The following is a 19,961-nucleotide window of genomic DNA, read 5'->3' on the forward strand; positions in this document are numbered from 1 at the left end:
ATCAATTCCAGAAAAAAAAAAATCAAATTTTATTTTTTCAAACCTTTATGGAAATAAATTAATTTTATTTTAATATAGTTTTCACTTAAATTTAATATATTATAATATACAAAATTTTAATTTGATACATAATGCAATTATATATTTTTTGAAAGATCAAATGTTTATTTAAAAGAATTAGTTATTTATATATTGTATAGAAAATGTTTTCTCACTTTCCAAATTTTGCCGCCCTGGGCGCTAGCCCCGACTGACCCTAGTGTAAATCCAGCACTGAATATTCCTTTGGTATTTTACACATTCTCTGTATAAATAAAATATAAACTAACCATAAATAATATTAGATATTTATTTGTATCTAAACTTAGTAAAATTGCTTATATAAACAATTTTATTTTATATATTTATATGCACATGGCCTTAGATACATTACAGGCTACCATAATATAGTGTCCATTTTGTACAATGACCTAATTCCCTATAGATATAAAAAGATATTATAGCAATAATATTTATTATACAAGAATGGTACAAAATATTAGTTGAGAAATAAATTTCTGATTAATGATCGGAAGGAAAATAGTATGGAATATAGCCCTAATACTGTTGGTATTTATCCTAAAATACTCATAGACCGGTATTTATGGACCGGAAGTCTAATTCTGACACAACTCTTATTATTTGAATCTATTTCACCTGTTATGCTATGTGCGTTCATAGGGAAGATTAGGTTAGGTTAGGCTATAGAGCCCATTGTGATACCATATATGTGTTTTACCACCTTTCCGCTGATAATTTCATTTATAAGCTCCTCAATTGTTTCCAGAGGCTGAGTGCACCGCCTTCATGCATATACCGAGCACTACATCAGCTCATCACAATTAATTTTTGTTGTGACGGCGGAAATCGAACCCGCTACTCTAGGCATACCGTGAACGGAATTGGTTACGCCATAACCAATTGAGCTACAAGGGTTGACGTTCATAGGGAAACAGGTCGGCTAACAAGTCTCTTGTCTATTAACAAGTCTCATGAATGTACGTCCTTAACACAAAAGAACTTAGTGAAATAGAATCCAATTTTAGTGATATTTTTTTTGATACCGGTGGGTTTAGAATTTTAATTTTATGTTTTTTGAGTGACAATTCAAGTGTCTATTCAATCACAGCAAGCACAGAATATTCGACAAAGGAAATCTAAATTAGTCTTTTTATTAGGTTTAGTCGATTTCAACGACCTGACATACTAAAATTATTCAATGCATTAGCCATTTAGACGCACTATTATTCATTCAAAAGAGTACCTGTAATAAAATAAATTAATATGACATAAACGTTGAACATTTAATAACTTTGCACCGATTTTTTCATAAAACAATACAAATATTGTCGGTATTAACGGAAGTAACGTTCTTTTACATTTAAATAGCGAGAGTGTCATAATTCATTGAAACGTTAAATAAATAATACAAACCGGAAATAAATACAAATATAATGGATAAAAATTATTATGAAATGTTGTGTATTGTAATATTGAATAGTAAAAAATTTTCAATTAAAACAATAATACTTAAACAATTAAAAAAGAATACAAAAGTCTAGTCTCTCGATGTAAAAAAGGCTTCACAGACTTCTTAGAATAGTCTTCACATATTTGGTGATACAAATGTTTGCGCTAGTAAAGAGGCAATAAATTTCTAGGCCGACAAAAATTGAAAAATTCATAACTTATCCAATTATCATTATCTTGATAATGCTTCTTAATTTTCAATTAAATTTATCAATACAGCAATACCTACCTATAGAATTTATGGAAAACTGGTAACAAATATCTGTCTACTTCAATCAAATTTATTTTCAGTTTCGATGGACGGTCGTTTGTGGTTTGTTTGTCAATAATCGATCTGTGTTAATTGATTGCGATTATGATATGAAAAAACGAAGATAAATCCATATGGGTAGATAGATTCAATGTTTTTGAATTTTTCCGAAAACAAGTTTTAGTCACATTTGATTAGTTTTGGTTTTTTTTTTTTTTTTTTTTTTTTTTGAGTTATTGGTGCGAAAATTAGCCAAACAGAACGTTCCTATATTGTGAATATCCTTTAAAATGGAGACGTGATAAAACAGAATAAAATCATGGTAAGAGATACTACACTTTGATTATGGTGGAAGCGGCGTGAAAAATATATAGCAACAGTTGTATGTTGGGCAATCCAATTCAATTTTTTACGCTTAATGCGTATTTAACAAACACAGATAATGTTTCCATCTTATAAATCGATGATGAATTTGTTTCAATGTCCCCTGATTCAAAATTTATCATTTCTAACCATTTCTCTGGTTGGGTAAGTATGTAACAGCAAAGCGGCGTATTATCACTGGAAGTTTAAGCCACAAAGAAATCTACAAAACGTACTTTATCAAAAATCGAAAATCAAAAGAATTTATCAAAAAATGAAGTAAATACCTCTACAATTCATAATGAGAAGTATACTGTGTACGTTGTAATGGATTATAAAAGAAGTTTTCTTTAAAAATATGCGAATGATGTACACAAATTAATTTTTCGGCCCATAGATGGCAGTTTACTTAATGGTATAAGTCAGTATCGGCAGAATATATATCATGTGTGTAATAAGGTTTGCATATATTATTATTACAAATTAAAAGTCAAAATGTTGTAGAGTGAAAAAACGTGAGATACTTCTTAGTTCTTACTGTTGGAAGATTTCTTAAATTTTTGAAAACTACAACTTATAAATTTAAAGCTTAATATGTAATCAGCGCTGGTTAATAATTTACCCCCAAATCTACCTGTCACCTCCATCATAATTAAAATTGCAGACATCCCTTCACCTCCACTATTGTTCACACTTCAGATATTCAAAAATTGAATTGAATATATGAATATATATTCGAGATTATCTAGAATCTCACAGTTTTGAAATATGAGTGTCCTCTAATGTTGGAACTTTATATTATCACAGATATAAAAAAGATGATGTCTATTAATCTAGTCAACAAGTTCTTATTGGTGAAATATAGAGATAATGGTCGTAAAAATGTCATAGGCCGTTATGGATTCGAAATGATGTCTAGAATGGTTTTTAGCACGTAAAATATTTCAAAAGTTATAAACAATTAAAGATGAAAGAAAAATATATTTAGTTAACAAAAAATGCATGATTTTTCATTTTTTTTGTGCATTTTTGTTTTGGAATTTGATGAACTCAGGAACTCAGTGGATAGGGTAATTTTGATCCAAAAAGTATACAAATCAGGTTAATTTAATGATTGGGTGCAGAGTTTCTGAGATATCGTAATATTTGGATCGATTTTAGTCCGCGTATCTCAAAAACTATTCGACCAGTCAACAAATGCACCCGATTTTTTTACTTTTTGGGTCTAAATTACCTTACTGAGTTTTTTCGAAATTTCAGATACAAAGAATTTCTCGATTAGACATTATTCCGATTCATTTAACCAATTTGAACTTGTTGACTAAACTATATTATAGATATAATTTTCCAAAACGACATCTATGTTCATTTCGTATACCGGCAAAATAGACTTGATACTGTACCTAAATGACGATACTTATTATAGTTCTTGATAGTGTGTGTATACATTCAATTTTACCGTCTGAATTCATTTATTTGTTTTTACACGATGCTGCTATCTAGGCGTGAACATTCCAAGTCTTTCATTAAATATGCAACAGGTGTCAAAGATAATAAACACCTGAGAACTGAATCAATCGTATACGTATTTATTATATGAACCTAAGAACTATAAATACTATTCCAAATAAACTATAACCACCATATTACATAAGTTCAAGATGTATAAAAACAAATTATTTTCAAACAATTAACTGCATAATTAAAAATATTTCATTATATCAAATTTTTTATAAATATCAAAACTATTTCGAATGTTTTTCGATATCAAAATGTGTTAGACATATGGATCCTGTTTGATGTGAAAGGTAGACAAAGATAGCGAATATTCTATAAACTATATAAAATACAATATGATAGAAAAAGAGGGGCGTGTGAATTGAAAGTAAACAGCAAAAAGGAGCGATCTCTGTCTAGTATTATGTTGAAGTGAAGTGAGTAGTTCTAAATGCCGTTGAACATTAATAATGGCTGTTGTTGTAGTTGAGGCTGTGAAAGTTCTGCTCGTGCCAGTGCAAACGTTTTAATTCAACACAAAATGGTGAAATAATACTCATAAAACGTGTGTTTTTTTTTATATTTTAAACAAAAAAACTCAACTACCAATTTACAAAATTTAAAAAAAATAAAATGTAAAACCATGTCTGTGATTTTAAAATAATGTTAAAAATTTTATATATATATTTTATAATAAGAAAAAGTGTGACAAAAAGTGTGTTATTTTTTTATAAAATTTTCTAGTTAAAAATTAGGGCAACAAATATATAAAAATGAAGAATAGCATCAATTGTTTTAATAAATTTTGGACGTTTTCCGGAATGAATATTGTCATTCAGCTGATATTTATTTATTTTTGTCGGGTAGGACATCCGTTTATTAATTTTTACTTCTTTGCTATTTTTATAACTTTGCACAAATTTTCGTATTTTGACAGTCACACACATATGGTTATAGGGGCTTTAATTTAATTTTATAATAATTCTGTAATCTGTTACACATAAACGTATTATTTGACATAATAAGTTTATTAAGTAGAACACACTCGATTTAAATTAATATGTTTATTGTTTTAATTTGACGAAACATATCATAAAATTTAATTAATCGATTCAAATATGATAAAATTGCATAACTCAGATTGAAGTTTCAAAAATTCTCATGCGATTTTATTTCGAATAATAGTTATTGAAGATACTGGAAAATGTTTTAAAAGTTACCTTGGAAGTATTCTAAACAATAGATATTTCAATATTCAAATCAAGACCTATTTTGTGTATTTACCTACATTCTTTTATTCTCATAATTTTCAATTCGATTGCATGGAATTATTACAAATTAATTAATTAAAAATACTTTTTGAAATATTTTTATGATTGGAATCCCCGATATAAACATTTTTTGAATATTTTAATCATGAATACATGTTTTTCGTGACATGCCATTATATATTATTAAAAATTTGCGATAAATTTAGTTTGTGACTAGACAGTACACTTGCGTTTCATTTCGGTAATTAAAATTTATTTATTGTCTGGGCGTATAGCGGACACAGTGTCTTGATTTGAATAAAGATATCCTTGATTCTTGTTGATTTAATTTGCGATAAAATAAGCTTTGTCTAGTTTTCGTACTTCGAATTGTTTACTGATAACAATGTCTAAAAATAATTTTAATACCTGTATTGTGAAATCTTGTTTTTGTTGATCCTTAAAAGTTAGCCAAGTATGAAACTTAATTATGCTTGTATAAATAGTATTCCGTACCGATTTCTTTGAATATTTCCAATTATCTGATTAACTAAATTAATCATTAAATGAGGAAAGCCTTTGAGAAGATATTGCTTCTATTGACTAGCAATAACCATGGAGGGGAATCCGTAGTTTCACCTTGGAAAGAGATGCACTTTGGTCACGATCGAGGCCTAAGACTCCTAGAACCCAAGACCAGTTGATTAGGTTGATTAAGTCTCACCATATTTCAACTTTGGGAATAATTCGTTAGCAAGAATATCTGGCAGGCAGGAACGATATGATAACTTGTGTAGACCAAAACGCGCAGTATTTTATACTGACGGATGCAACCTTAACAGTATCATAGGCAGTAGAATCTTCTATGAGAACATCTTAATCTTTTCGAATGTCAGATCACTGCAGTTTGTATCAAGTGAAAGCCGAAGTCATGTCTGAATTGACGAGATATCTGAATAGACAAGAATAAACACTCCAACATGAAATAATATTACTATCCTGTTTGACAGTCAAGTGCCGATAAAGTACTTGAGCTCATCAGTCTAAACCTGCCTAACCTGTAGGATTCCGTTTGAGTTTTCCAATCTTTGTTCAAGTATAATAATGGATCTTAAGATCTCAGTGTGTTCCACCTGTTTTTACCAACCCCTATCTTAGCCTAAGTACTAATATTTTAACTCTCGGTAAAGTTAGATGAGACTATATAAGATTCCAATTGGGAGTAAGTTTATATAAGACCATGTTTGGTACTGCAATAAATTTGAGCTATTGTATCTCTTGCTTTAAAAGTTCTCTAGGAATCTTACAGTTTTGATAAACTAGGATATATTTGAGCAACCCTGCAATGATTTCACCTTAATAGAGATCAGCTAGCTCATCCTATGTGATAGAGTCTTTTAAGAGAAAAGCTAGCATTTACACAGAATGTGCAAAATCTGCAGACGTCATTCAGTGTGAACTCAGCTACGTTGATATCAGTTTTCTTATAGGCATTAATTGTCTTATAGAATACTTCTCTGGGTAAGCATAAATTTTTGAAACAAATATTTGTGCAAATTTTAATCACAAGGCAATTTTGTGTTACACTTATAATTGAGTTACATTGTAAATAATAGCTGTAATTATTATGTCAAATCATACATTAAGCATACATTAAACCTCTATGTTATTGAATCCAATCCAAAAGTATACTAACAATATTATTTCATTTCCTATTGTAAATAATTATAAATAACGAAATAATCATGCATATACACATACAAGGTGTTATGGAAAGATATTGCAAATATTTTATCTGATTAACAGAAAAAACTATTACAGGACTATTACAGGACACTGGAAAGCAGGCATTCAGAACGTCTGGGCTTGACAGTGTATCACGACTACTAGAGGAGCTGTCACAGTGGTGAGGAGGAGGAGATAATGTCTCATCTTTTCTGTCACTGCCCAGCTTTTGCTATGAGGAGATGGACTTACTTGAGCCAGTCTCTCTTTGACGACCCCTCCGACCTAAATTCCGTCGATGTCGAAGCTCTCCTGCTGTTCTTAAACAGCTCCAAATGGTTCATGGAGTAGTGGTTCATAAAAGGGGATGAGCCAACCCTTTTTCGGTATCACAACGGACCCTAAGGTCTAAGTGTGTCCCACCCCAGGACAGCCACTCTAACCTAACAGAAAAAGTTCTTCCAAAAAGAAAAAAGATTAGAAAAATATTTCTAGCAACCATTTCTATCAGGTCACACATATGCGGATGTCTTATTTCCAATTTCCATGACTATTTTTTCTTTACTGACATTTTAGAGGAAGCGAAGAGAGAGGAATATTGTCTTTTAAAATAAAATTTCTGGAAACACTATCAAGTATGATATAATCCTCCCTATATATTTTAACTCATTTGTGCACCAACCTCGATCTGGGAATGAATCCAAGCAAAACCCTGCTAGTTTTCTCAAAAAGCAACTATGGCACTCTATGGCTGTGAATGAACCATTGGTAAACAGTGGAGTAATGACTTTAAATAAAGGTTAAAAAAAGTTTAGATAAAACTATAATCATTTAATCTTTTTTTTTTTCATATTTTTTTATCATAAATTTAATAAATGGAAATGAAATTGATTGGCTTAAGTTTGGAAATTGAAATTTGCACTCGATCCAAAGTTAAATAACTCCAAATGAATTTTTCATTGCAAGTATTATCGAAATTCCAATGTTCACCAGAGCAGCGCACAAGGTCTACAAGAAAGGTTTTGCATTTACTTGAAAAATTAAATGCATTCCTGTATTTTGATGTATTTGAACATTCTCATTTATCGAATCATCCCGGATGTACATTGTAATTCTATTCATGACAGAAGTATTCACAAGTGCGCTAGAAGTTATACTTCTTTCGGGGTTAAGTCTGCTATAAACTCTCGTATATGCACTGCAAGTAGGTATATTGATAATGAGATAAAACGATCATTAGAATTTGAAAATATTTGTTACTGTGCCCGCTCTTAGTAGGAATATTTGCAATATTTTTATGAATACTTTGTATACCTTCATCGCTACATGAAGCGAACATTCCTTTCAGAGAATTGTTATTTTCCTTGAAATAATTTTATTTCTCTTGTATTGTTTTATTTCATTTATTCATTTTTTTTTTTTACATTAAAACACTTCTCTCTTACTTATACAAATATTGAAGGTTTCAAAATAAAAATGTAATGAATATACAAATATCACAAATTTTACCGTGTGATTCATTTTAATTCATATGGCTTTTTTTATTTTGAAGTTTTTTAAAATTATATCATACAATATTATAACACACATTTGTATATAACACTGCTTGTATTTTCAATAAAAAAAATATATTTACTAACATTGGCTTTTTTATTTATTAATATTTTCTATTTTTCAAAAAATACCCTTGCTTCTTACCACTTTAGATTTCATGGGATCGGAATGAGTGGAAGTAATGTGTAGGTCTGTCTTAGAGGCATGTAGAATAATATTATTTAATAATTGTTAATTCAACAATCAATCCCTTGCATGCTGCATTTTTGAATCCCTTTTAGATGTATTTTGTACCACTTTACGACTGGATAAGTTTATGTATTTATATTATCACAGTAAACTCTTATAGTTTATCATTGTCGACATATTTCCCAAATTTGAATTTCTATATCTAAATCTTATACTTTCCGAGAATATGCATAAAAAAATATCGTTTGTTAAGTCTTTGGAGATTTGTAGAGTTTATTTCTGAAATAAAGAAAATGATATATTAAGGCTTCAGTCACACAAGTGCTTAAACTAACACACATTTCAACGGATATGTTGTTAATTGAATTTATATTAGGTTTTTGGTAGTACATACTATATTATAATAGATAATTAAAATAATAAAAAATAATTTTATTATTAGTGTATGACTACAAGTTTTTTTTATTGATCTCAAAATTTTTCGAACTTGCGTTCATTCTCAAGAGATTCAATCTAATCTCCAATCTGATATATTGTGTTAATTAAAGCTATTCATGCGGACATTCCAACGCACATTACACGCTTTACGCGGCACTCTAATGATCGTATGGCCGATATTATTTTAAAGGAACTAGTAACTCATTGACTGTTTGGAAAAAGTTTGGCGAGACTTGTATGTTCTAGTCTCATTATTTCTAGACATGAATCCAAGAAGTCCGGGTTCAAATCCTGGTTCGAGTGTATTTTTTGCAGTTCTCTTTAATTAAGATTTTAATTTCTTTCAATTTTAAAAATCCAAAAATGTAGAATAGTCATCCGTCAATCAATTTTTTTGCTGCACAATATCCAGGAAACTTCATTCAGTGGTCAGTAGATAGAGATTATGTTCATTAATACATGACGAATACTATTTTAAAAGAGTCGGCAATTGACGAATACTATTGTAAAAGAGTCGTGATGGTTATACCCCTTTGAGGTCGGCGAATAATTTCCTGATTTGGTAAATCTGTTTTGAAAGTTTTCATTTTACTATTACCTGAATTCCAATTGATGTGGATTTCCTCCTCTTTCTAACCTCTCTATTTCTACTGCTCGATTTAACTAAAAGTTTGTATAATGGTATCAAAGCCTTATTAACCTTAAAATTTGATGATTTCACTTCTGCAATTTAACATATCCAATTGACAATTACTATAAATGAGAATCAGAACATCTAAAAAAGTAAAAATTGCCTTTTTTTTGCGTTTTTTGAGATGAATACTAGTTTCTATTAAGTTATTAAATATAATGATATGTTAAGATTTGCGAAGGTTTTAGCTAATTCGAATTTACTGTTAAAAGTAATGGGAAAGTAATGAATTACTTAATTTTAAAAAAACTGTAATTATATTAATGGAAATATAGGTGTGTGAATTGTATGTACTACGAGCCCTTTGGTAATTCATAATTTTCTTAGCATAAATCAAATTTAGGCTAATAACCTTTTGACTAGACAATATCTGATAAATACAGTGGGGTGTCGATAACTCGAACCTCATTGAGGTGTAATGCTCTGTAAGTCAAAAAAATGTCCCTTCCTTCCGCTAAACCCCTAAATACAGCATCTGGCGTAAGAATCTAACCATTCCCTGCTACTTTACTGAAAATTATTGAAGAGCATCAACTATTATGTTAACCAATAAATTAGGTTTTCCAGTTTGTTTGTAGATTGTATAATGGATTCATTTGAAATTCAGATGTGATAAATATTTTCTTTTATTTTTAAATTTTAATTCGATGTCTCCTTCTCTGTCAGGCTGCGAATCTGAGAAATAGAAGCTTTTTACTGATTAGCGTTATCGATTATCTGACAGATTACACCAATCTAGCGATGAGTAATGGAGTTATCGAAAAATGTATTTATAAAACAAAAACTGATTTTTTCATTGTGGCAGTTTTGAAATTTTATAACAATATTATTTAATTAATTTTTTTTTTAGTTATACTTCTTAAATGTCTAATATAATAGAATATTTGCCTGAATTAGTTTCTGCCTACAATAACTGAATAATATTGTAGGTATAAGTAATAATGTGTAATACATATTTGTTAATTAATATGCTTTACCCAAAGGTAATATCGAACTTAAAATACCCACCCAATAAAGCCAATCAGATATTATTTCAGTCACGCACATAATTATTTACGACTTGACATGTTTGTTTACTTCAAGACTAAAAATATTTCAATTAAGGTAGGACGCCAACGGTACAGTGAGTAAGAAAAATTTCAGTTTGCTCGGCTTCCATTCCACTTATTTTCCTTATTTTTATAAAAAAAAATATTATTTCCTAAAAGTATACCGGTTAAGCTTTAAGGCATAATAATTTAATTATTCAAATTTTAACTTCGTAAGAAATGTTTTCGTAAGAAAAATAACTCTAATTCAATTCACAATGTAAATACAAAAACGTTTGTCAAAGAAACTTTTTCCAAGGAAATTGTTCCTCACCAAATTTCGTGATTTTCCTACCATTTTTGAAACTAGATAACTATTTCAAATAGCTTTCGGATAAATTATTTACATTATATTATGTTATGAATTTGCAATAATTATCTTACAAATATTTTGCAGTTATTCAATAATTTCAAAGATATTTTAATTTAATAATTTCAAAAACATGTTACTATAATAAATAATCTAATTAATTAATTTTTTTTTCAATATTAGTAACGATTTTCAATTAGAAAAAATAATTAAATTTAAATTAAATATGGTTGTTATTATTTCACTTATTGGACACGTTGAATAAAAATTATGAAACCGCAATAATTATAAATCATTTTTGTTGTAATTTATTTTAAAAACAAATTTATTTTCGTCCGAAGGTAAACAACTTTTATTTAAAATGGTTTTTTTGCTTTATAAAATTAACGGTTATTATTGGAAATTCCTACAATATGTCATTTGATGATTATATTAGTCTTGAACTTATATGTTCAATATTTCATAGATCATAAACTGTCATAAACCTAGCAAATATACCTAAGTTGAAACAGCCAGCGATTGAGTTGAATAATCTACACAAAAATTAATCCTCATTCTAAGTAAATGGCTCAATACATCAACTGAAAAATTTAGTATAGAAAAAAACATATTTTCTTCCAACTCATTTTCCGCAAACCTAAAGAGATGCATTCTTTTATAAAAAAAAATAATATTATTTCCTAAAAGTATACCGGTTAAGCTTTAAGTACATATTGCAGTTTTTGCATTTACTAGAGAAAAATATTCTTAAAAAAGTTTCTTTGGTTTAAAGGGGTAGAAAATTAAACCAGGGGTTGTCTCCCCTCAAATCTTCCATTTTCTCACTTAAACAGGTAAACCGTAAACAGTTTTCTGAATAGCAGAGATTTAGGTCCTTTAAGTTTTAGGCACAATTCGAACTTATATTTCAATGATTATGCTTTAATATAAACGTGATTTTTTACTTCCCTGACTATTTTATTTCGATAAGGTTTATATTTTTGAGACGAAAACATTTAGGAGGTTCATCTCCAAAACTCTGATTGATTTGCAATGTTTTTGTTAGTCTTAGATCTATGATTTTAATTTTATACCTTTTAAGATGACCAAGAATCTAAACAGCGGGAGTGCATATAACCTGCTGTGTTAAAGCAATTTTGCATTAAAAACAACTTATGCTAAATTAATTTTTTTTGACAAAACCAAAATTGACAAATTGCTTAGGACTTTTTTTTTTTTTAATTCTTTTAACGCACTCATTAAAAAAAAATTTATAAATGGAATAAATTACCCTACAAATATCATTATAATTGAAACCCTTTGTCTATCATATATGAGACCCTTATCAAAATCTTTTTTTTTTGTCTAAGTAATCCATCATGGTGCTCTTTTGTCAATTATTGACCTCATAAAAATGAATTTTGCCGCGTCTTAAATTGGCCGGTATATGCACGGGTCCACTCGTCGTGTCGATAAATTTTCAGACATGATGATCATAGATATACTATAATTAAGTGCACGCGCAATTTCAACTTATTTAAAAATGCCGTTCATTCATGTATTTTATGACTGATTTAATCATTAAAAAATTTTTAATATCTGATTATTGATAAAATAATTCATTAAAATTTAAACAATTTACATTAAATAAACTTTTACATCATGAATTACCAAGAATAATTCATGCGACAAACGCAATATGGGATGACTTGTCAATATAATACGTTGATTATGTTTATCAAATTGATACCCCAATTTGTCGAGTCACATTGAATGACTATTTTCTTCTTTGTAAGAAAGGTAATAACAACAGTACACTTCCCTTAGTAATTTATGAAAACGAAACAATTCGTTTATGTGGAAATAACACTGGCTTTTCGTCATTTCCAACTATCTGTACTAGGTTGAGTTATCACGAGACTTTTTTTTGATAGCTGACATGAGCAAATGTTTAGGTGAATTGGCTGAAATTTTTACAATTTGACTTTGATCTCGAATAAGGAGCTATATTATACCATGCATATATACACCATGCTTAAGAACGTAAAAGGTGAGGTCGAGTTCGTAAATGAGCAATATTGGTCACACGCAGAAAAAATTATTTTCTACTTTTTAGTACAATGGACACCGACTTGTATAATAATTTATAAATAATTACTTAGAAATGAAAAACTATCAAAAAACGACCAATAATTACAAAAAAAAAAAAAAAAAAAAAAACTTAGCAACACAATAGAGAAGAAATTTTTACAAATACGTGTTTTCACATAATATTCAATGATTCGTATGAATAAAATTGCAAAGCGTAAAACAATTTAAGCATACAATTTTTTTTTTCTTTTATAAATTTAAGTAAATTTTAAAATATGTGAAAAAAATTTTTTAATGACCACTACGTGACAAGATAAAATGTTTTTGATTTTTAATTTTATTACCTTTACCAGGCAAATTATTAATGATAATAAAACATCGTTTTTATCACATAAAAGTTCTTTCACACATTAAATAAACTTTTTTTTGTGTCCTTACATTTTTAATTTACTGATTCATCAATAAAATCAAACTATGCATATAATAAATAATAAAAAAGTTTTTGTTATTTTGGTTATAGATTGGCAACTAACAACACTTTCAATTGTATTGTAAACTTTGGTCTAGAATTAGACAAATTAATTACCGGTTCGATTCGATTAATTAGGGTTCGATTCCCGCCGTCATAACAAAAATTAATTTAATTAATAGTTGTGATGGGCTAGTGTAGTGCATGGTATATGCATGACGGAGGTACGCTCAGCCTCTGAAAACAATTGAGGAGCTGATAAATGAAATTATCAGCGGAAAGGTGGTAAAACACATATATGGTATCACAATGGGCTCTATAGTGTGTTTTTCGTGGACAGCCAATATAACCTAACCTAACCTTCGTCATTTTAATATTAATGAATCTATTCGCTATGACAGAACAACAATTTAAAGACCAAAAATTAATGACTAGTACTATGTTTTGCATTTTTATAGTTTAAAATAAACTACAAATTTTCGAAAAAGCCGAATGATTAAAAAATAAAACGCCCTTTTTCGTAAAATAAAATAAATCAAAAAGTAATTCAAATGCTAAGAATAAAATCAGAATAATAATTTTAATAAGTAATTATAAAAGCGCCGTGCGCTATAGTTTTTAAATTTCAAGAGTAAAATGGTTTAATTTCAACACCACCCACGCGTTTATAAATAACTGTTTAATTATTTGATATTTTTAGTTTATTAACTACTATTATTTCATAATTTTAAATATTGTTTATCGGATATGGCTACTTAAACTCAAAAATATTTACATTAAGTTTTCAAATCTTGATTGCTATCTGTCCAATCAACCAAAATTATTCTTTTATGAATTTTAAACCTTTTTATATCATGTATATATGAAATATATCAAGGTATACTAAGTTAAGTCCCAATTTTGTAACGCTTTTAAATATTGTTGCTACGAAAAAAATCTTGGAATAGGTGTTCATAAAATCACCTAATTAGTCCATTTCCGATTGTCTGTCCTTCCATCTGTCTGAAAAGAGATATCAAGCTGAAATTTTCACATCGTACTCAGGACGTAAAAAGTGACGTCGAATTTGTAAATCGGCAACATAGATCAATTAGGTCTTGGGTCCGTAGGATCCATCTTGCACACCGTTAAAGACAAGACAAAAGTTTAAATAAAAAAAAATTCCATCAAAAAAATAAACAAATTAGATTTGAAATTTTTTTGTTAAACATCACTGTTTACACGTGAGAGCGCAAATTATATAGTATGTATTATATGGGAATATCAGTTATATATGTGTGACTGTATGTATGTGTAATGTAATCAACACTGTCTATACATGATATTTCAACAATTAACTCAGTCAATTGTTTGTTTTTCACTTGTTTTTATATTATGTTATGATCTATGATTTTTTATTTAAAGAAAATAAAGGACCTTCATAACAGTCTCAAACATACGAAAATGATAACTCACACTTGAAATTGAGAAAACAATTTATTTTTCGATTGGCAGACCATATGTTTCTATTTTTTTTTATAAGATACCTACACAATAATATATTGTACAACAAGTGCCCTATATTATCTATCAAATCGATCTCTCGCTATATTATCGATGCAAGTGCTTACCACTGAAGTATTAGGTAATCCTCATGAGTTGCACGCGATATTGTTTCTTTACAAATACGGAATAATGTCTTTTTTTCGGAAATTTTGGCCACGACAGTGTTAATAAGCACAGACAAAACGGTGCAGAAAAAGTGAACTTATCCTGAATGAGTAAAGAAAAATATTATTTCATCTGTTTGGAATCGAGGAAAAAGTATGAAAATATGTTTTTATTATTGACTTATTAATGGAAGAGCCAGGCCAAAAAATTGAATTTACTAAAGCTGATAATTTGAGGTTTGGTTATAGTAGTTGTGTACACACTCATACTGCGGTCAGTCAAGCGAACGATAGAACACGGGCTAGACATATGCTATCGAAAACGTTAAGTTTTACGTGGTACTAAAATGAATTTTCAGCTTTAATAAATTCATTTAAATACCACGGAAATCATAAGTGAATCTTATTTATTTATTGTTCACAAATAAGGGCTGACTGACCAGCCCTGTTCTAATATTTAACTGACTGACCATCATAACTATTATCTATATGCAATATACAAGCTGTATAACAATTTTCAGCTTTAATCAATTCATTTAAATACCACGGAAATTATAAATGAATTTTATCTATTTATTGTTCATAAATAAGGGCTGACTGACCAGCCCTGTTCTAACTCCTAGCTGACTAACTGTCAAAACTGTTATTTATATACCATAATATACAATTTGTATAACAATTTTCAGCTTTTGTAAATTCATTTTGGTACCACGTAAAACTTAACGGTTTCGATACCATATATCTGACTCTTGTTCTATCGTTCACTTAACTGACAGTATGTGTGTGTACACAACTACTATAACTAATCCTCAAATTATCAGCTTTAGTAAATTCAACGAATTTTTTTTGGCCTGGCTCTTAATCCATATATTCAAGCTATTAAAATTCAGCAATACTGTTGTAAAGTAATAAATTTTAAAAATAACAAACAAATAATAAGAAAGTATTCAAAGTATATGTACTCCAATTCGACGAACAACCAGATTTCAGAGCGCAACAACGTTTATAAAATATATGCATGTATTTTATTATACACTTGTCGCTGTTTAGCTTATGTGTTTACTACGCAATGGAATCTAAAAGTAGAATGAATCAAATTTTTTTATTATTGGAATCGATCAAAGTACAAATTATATATTTTTAAAAACTAAGAAATAATTTTAGAAGAAATAATTAATTTTAGTTTAATTTGAAACGGAAGTTTAATTTCCACATTTTGTCATGATTGTACTGTTATAATATTATTTGGGTCTCAGAGCTTATGTGATTAAGGGATAAAAAAATTGTGGAAAAAATACATTGCAGTGCCATATTGAGTCTTCATTATTACCTTTAGCACTCGCAAGGTTAAGACAAATCGATTGACGTATGAATCATAAAAATCGGCCAACGAATTTGGTGTCTAGTGTGCCACATAGGAATACACATCTTCGCAATTACCGTCTGTCAATCGCCATATTAAATTTTCATTACTGGAATATCTTCAGTAGCACTTGAAAGGTTGAGATAAATCGATTGATCGTCTGAATCATCAAAATCGGCTCCGGCGTTTGCTCTCTAGTGATATAGGAGTACACATATATACATAGACTTATAAACACATTACTACTCCTTTGCGTTGCTCAGTCGGGTAAAAAAACGGACGATCACAATAATGTTAGGTACTTGTAAATGCTTTTATTAATTACTTCCTGCCACAACTTCCTAAACTTTACACAAATACTTTTATGTTACGCTCTTATAATTCATAGAATATCCTCCGAAATGTTTGACATGTGAGTGTATGACGAAGATGAATAATGTTTGAATGTATACATTTACTATTATACTGTCTCATTTTTTATTCAATAAATTTTATTTTCCAGTTTCACTTTATAGCAAACTATATTTAGGTATTTGTTACTTGAAAATCAAGTCTGGTTCGTGGCGGCTCTATTTAAAAATACACATATAATTGATTAAATTGATTAAAGAATTATGAAATTGTCTGCGAAATATGACGTATTTTCTTTCTATTTTGAATTTGATTTAATATCATTGATTGGTTAACTTTCACAATTACATTAATACATATACTGAATCTAAAATAAATCATGATAGATTTTCTCGCAAAACGACAAAAACCGGAAATTTAATTATAATTGCAGCCGTTAAAAGGGATGATACTAATCAATGGAATTGATTTGTATGATGCTAGTCTCTGAAATTGTCAGTTAACCTTTCTTGTCTTTGAAACTAGTTCACTTTTGTTCTTTTTGAAATATTTTCTTAAATTTCTTGATGCTCCTCCGAGTATGTTTTCGCTTTTCTTCTTCTGTTTCCCGTATGAGTTAGCACAAACTAAACAGACATCGGTAATTTGTTGGGATATGATCAACTGACAATTTCCAGTTTTGAATTATTATACCCCCCTCCTATTTCCCTGAATTACTCAAATTTTCGATTTTTCAAATGAGTTTTGCAAGAAGACCTGACGTGATAGAATTTTTTCACTATGCTAGCCATTTTTATTTTCTTTTCGAAGTGTCTCTATATTTCTACACAAAAATCTACCCTATTTAAGAAGCCAAAAGGTACTGAGATAATTTCCCTAAAAATGTTTTTAAAACACCCCTAAATGTTTAAACATAAATACTATACAGTAAGGTTTCGATAATTGGAACTCAATAAAAATCAAAATTTATTCCAATTACTGGGATTGTAGGAAAAATTCATCCTAAATAAAATACAGCATTGTGATGTATGTATTTAAGCAAAACTGTACACACCACATTAAACACGTGTTATTGTGGTGCTATTATGTTTTGAGAATCATAATGGATCATATTAGTTTTATATACAAACAAGTAATATCATTTTTGAGTTATTAAAAAAGAGGAGAATGCAAAAAGTGGGTGAGCTAAAAGGATTTTGATTACTGCAATTCGTACAATTACAAAGGTCAATACCAAGCTAAATTTTCCTTACACAAAATTACGTAAAAATCAATGTATGTTTAATATATACATGATTAAAGTATACAATAACAAAAAGTAATAATAATAAATAAGTGAATAAACAAAGTAAAAATAAAAATTCAATGAGTTGAAAAAATTGCACTCTGTGTCTAGAACTCGAATAGCTTAACTGGTAGGGCGCTTGACATGAAGCCAAGAAGTCCGGGTTCGAGTCCTGGTTCAAGTGTATTTTTTTCAATTCTCTTAATTAAGATTACTAGACAAGATATTTGTCAATATTTAGTTTACGCTGTAATGATACATACATCAATTAAAAACATCAATTATAATCAAGAGACCATGATGTAAATAAATATCGTATACATGATTAAAGTAAACAATAACAAAAAGTAATATGTTTAATAGTTTATAGGTTTATACGTTAAAGTGATAAAGATAAACACAGGTTTAACACAACATCATCGGCCTCACATAAATTTTTCCATTGCATCATTTAGTTTTTAAATAACTATTAATTTTAAAATTTTTTTGTACCAGTATATTTATACAAAATACAAGATTTTTTGATTTTTTCCGCATCTCTAATAAGTTATATCATAGTACATAGTTGATACCTATTAATGTATAATAAACCTACAAAAATTATAATACTAGAATTATTAATTTCTGTCAGTCTGTCTGTTTATAATAAATGTAATATTTAATATTTTAATTTTTTAGAAATTTATGCGATAAATATATTGCGGTAACAAAAACATTTAAAAAAATTACCATACGTGTAGATTTTAATTTAAATGACTACTTACTTTTTATATTATTATATACGTGACATATTCTAATGAGAGTTACAGCAATAATATACCTGAAAGCAGAGTGTTTCAGAATAAAATACCCTTTGAAGTATTATTAAGGTAGTACGGGCGCCAAGGCAAGTTTAGACTGGTGGTTAAAATTATTTGTATCTTATTTTCAACTTTGAAGATGACTTATGTTATAACTTCATGAATGTAGACGAAAAATAAGAATAAAATTGTTCGATATCTGCCTTGGTTTTCGAAATATCGAAAGCTAAATAATTAAACAAAATTTTCAATTATATTGATATATTGAAAATTACTCCAGATATCGAAAAATTGTATTCTTACTTTTCGTCTTATATTATTAAGTTACAACATAATTATTAACCATCAAAATTAAAAAAATATTTTTTAAGGTTTTAAATGTTTTTTTTTTAAATTTCCACCGACTAGTTTTGGAGAAATCTATGAAAACATATCAACCATCTATCGTTTTCTCATAAGAAAAATGTTAAATATGCCTACTTTTGAAATCATTTTATGTTATGTTAATTAAATAAACTCCTTCTAACACTTGGTTCAACTTCATATAAAAAAATCAAGCCTTTTTTCTAAAACTTACCTGACGCTCGTACATCCTTAAATAACTATGTAAACGTGATTTTATCCATATGGCCCCGCTGAGAGTTTTTGTTTACTACTTTGCTTTAGTTACATTGTACTTTTTTTTTTATTATTATGAATGAATTTAAAAAAATGTCAAATTTAATCACCTCCCCTCCCAATGGCACAATTTTTACGCACTGTTTTTGCTAGTCTCTTTACGCAATGATTGGCCCTTAAACGTAACGATATGCTGAAAATTTCGATTTAGATTTTCGGACTAAAAGAACTTCCATACTGACAAACATTTATCATTTCTGAAAGTTGAGTGCACTTAGATATCCTGAAGCATCTTGTATGGGTAAATTTTGATTGGATTTATTAAAACTATTTGGAAATCATCAAGTTTTAATTACATTCCATTTCACTTACACAACATTCATGTTTGCGTAAAATTTGGTGTTTGAATCTATCAAAAAATTAGATTTTTCA

At 28.7% G+C, this 19,961-nt stretch overlaps 1 protein-coding gene across 4 annotated transcripts in view; it reads left to right on the top strand.

The window, feature by feature from the left end:
* Window positions 1-4,441: 4,441 nt before the first annotated feature.
* LOC123299129 (tyrosine-protein phosphatase 10D-like) overlaps window positions 4,442-19,961 on the top strand; it is a 43,847-nt gene continuing 28,327 nt past the window's right edge. For all 4 annotated transcript variants that reach the window (XM_044881371.1, XM_044881372.1, XM_044881373.1 and 1 more), the window contains exon 1: window positions 4,442-4,542. In XM_044881371.1, the coding sequence (XP_044737306.1) occupies window positions 4,453-4,542 (90 nt within the window). In that variant the 5' untranslated portion in view covers window positions 4,442-4,452. The remainder of the gene's footprint in view (window positions 4,543-19,961) is intronic.

This window comes from Chrysoperla carnea, chromosome 4, assembly GCF_905475395.1.
Source record: "Chrysoperla carnea chromosome 4, inChrCarn1.1, whole genome shotgun sequence".
In the NCBI taxonomy this organism is placed as follows: domain Eukaryota; kingdom Metazoa; phylum Arthropoda; class Insecta; order Neuroptera; family Chrysopidae; genus Chrysoperla; species Chrysoperla carnea.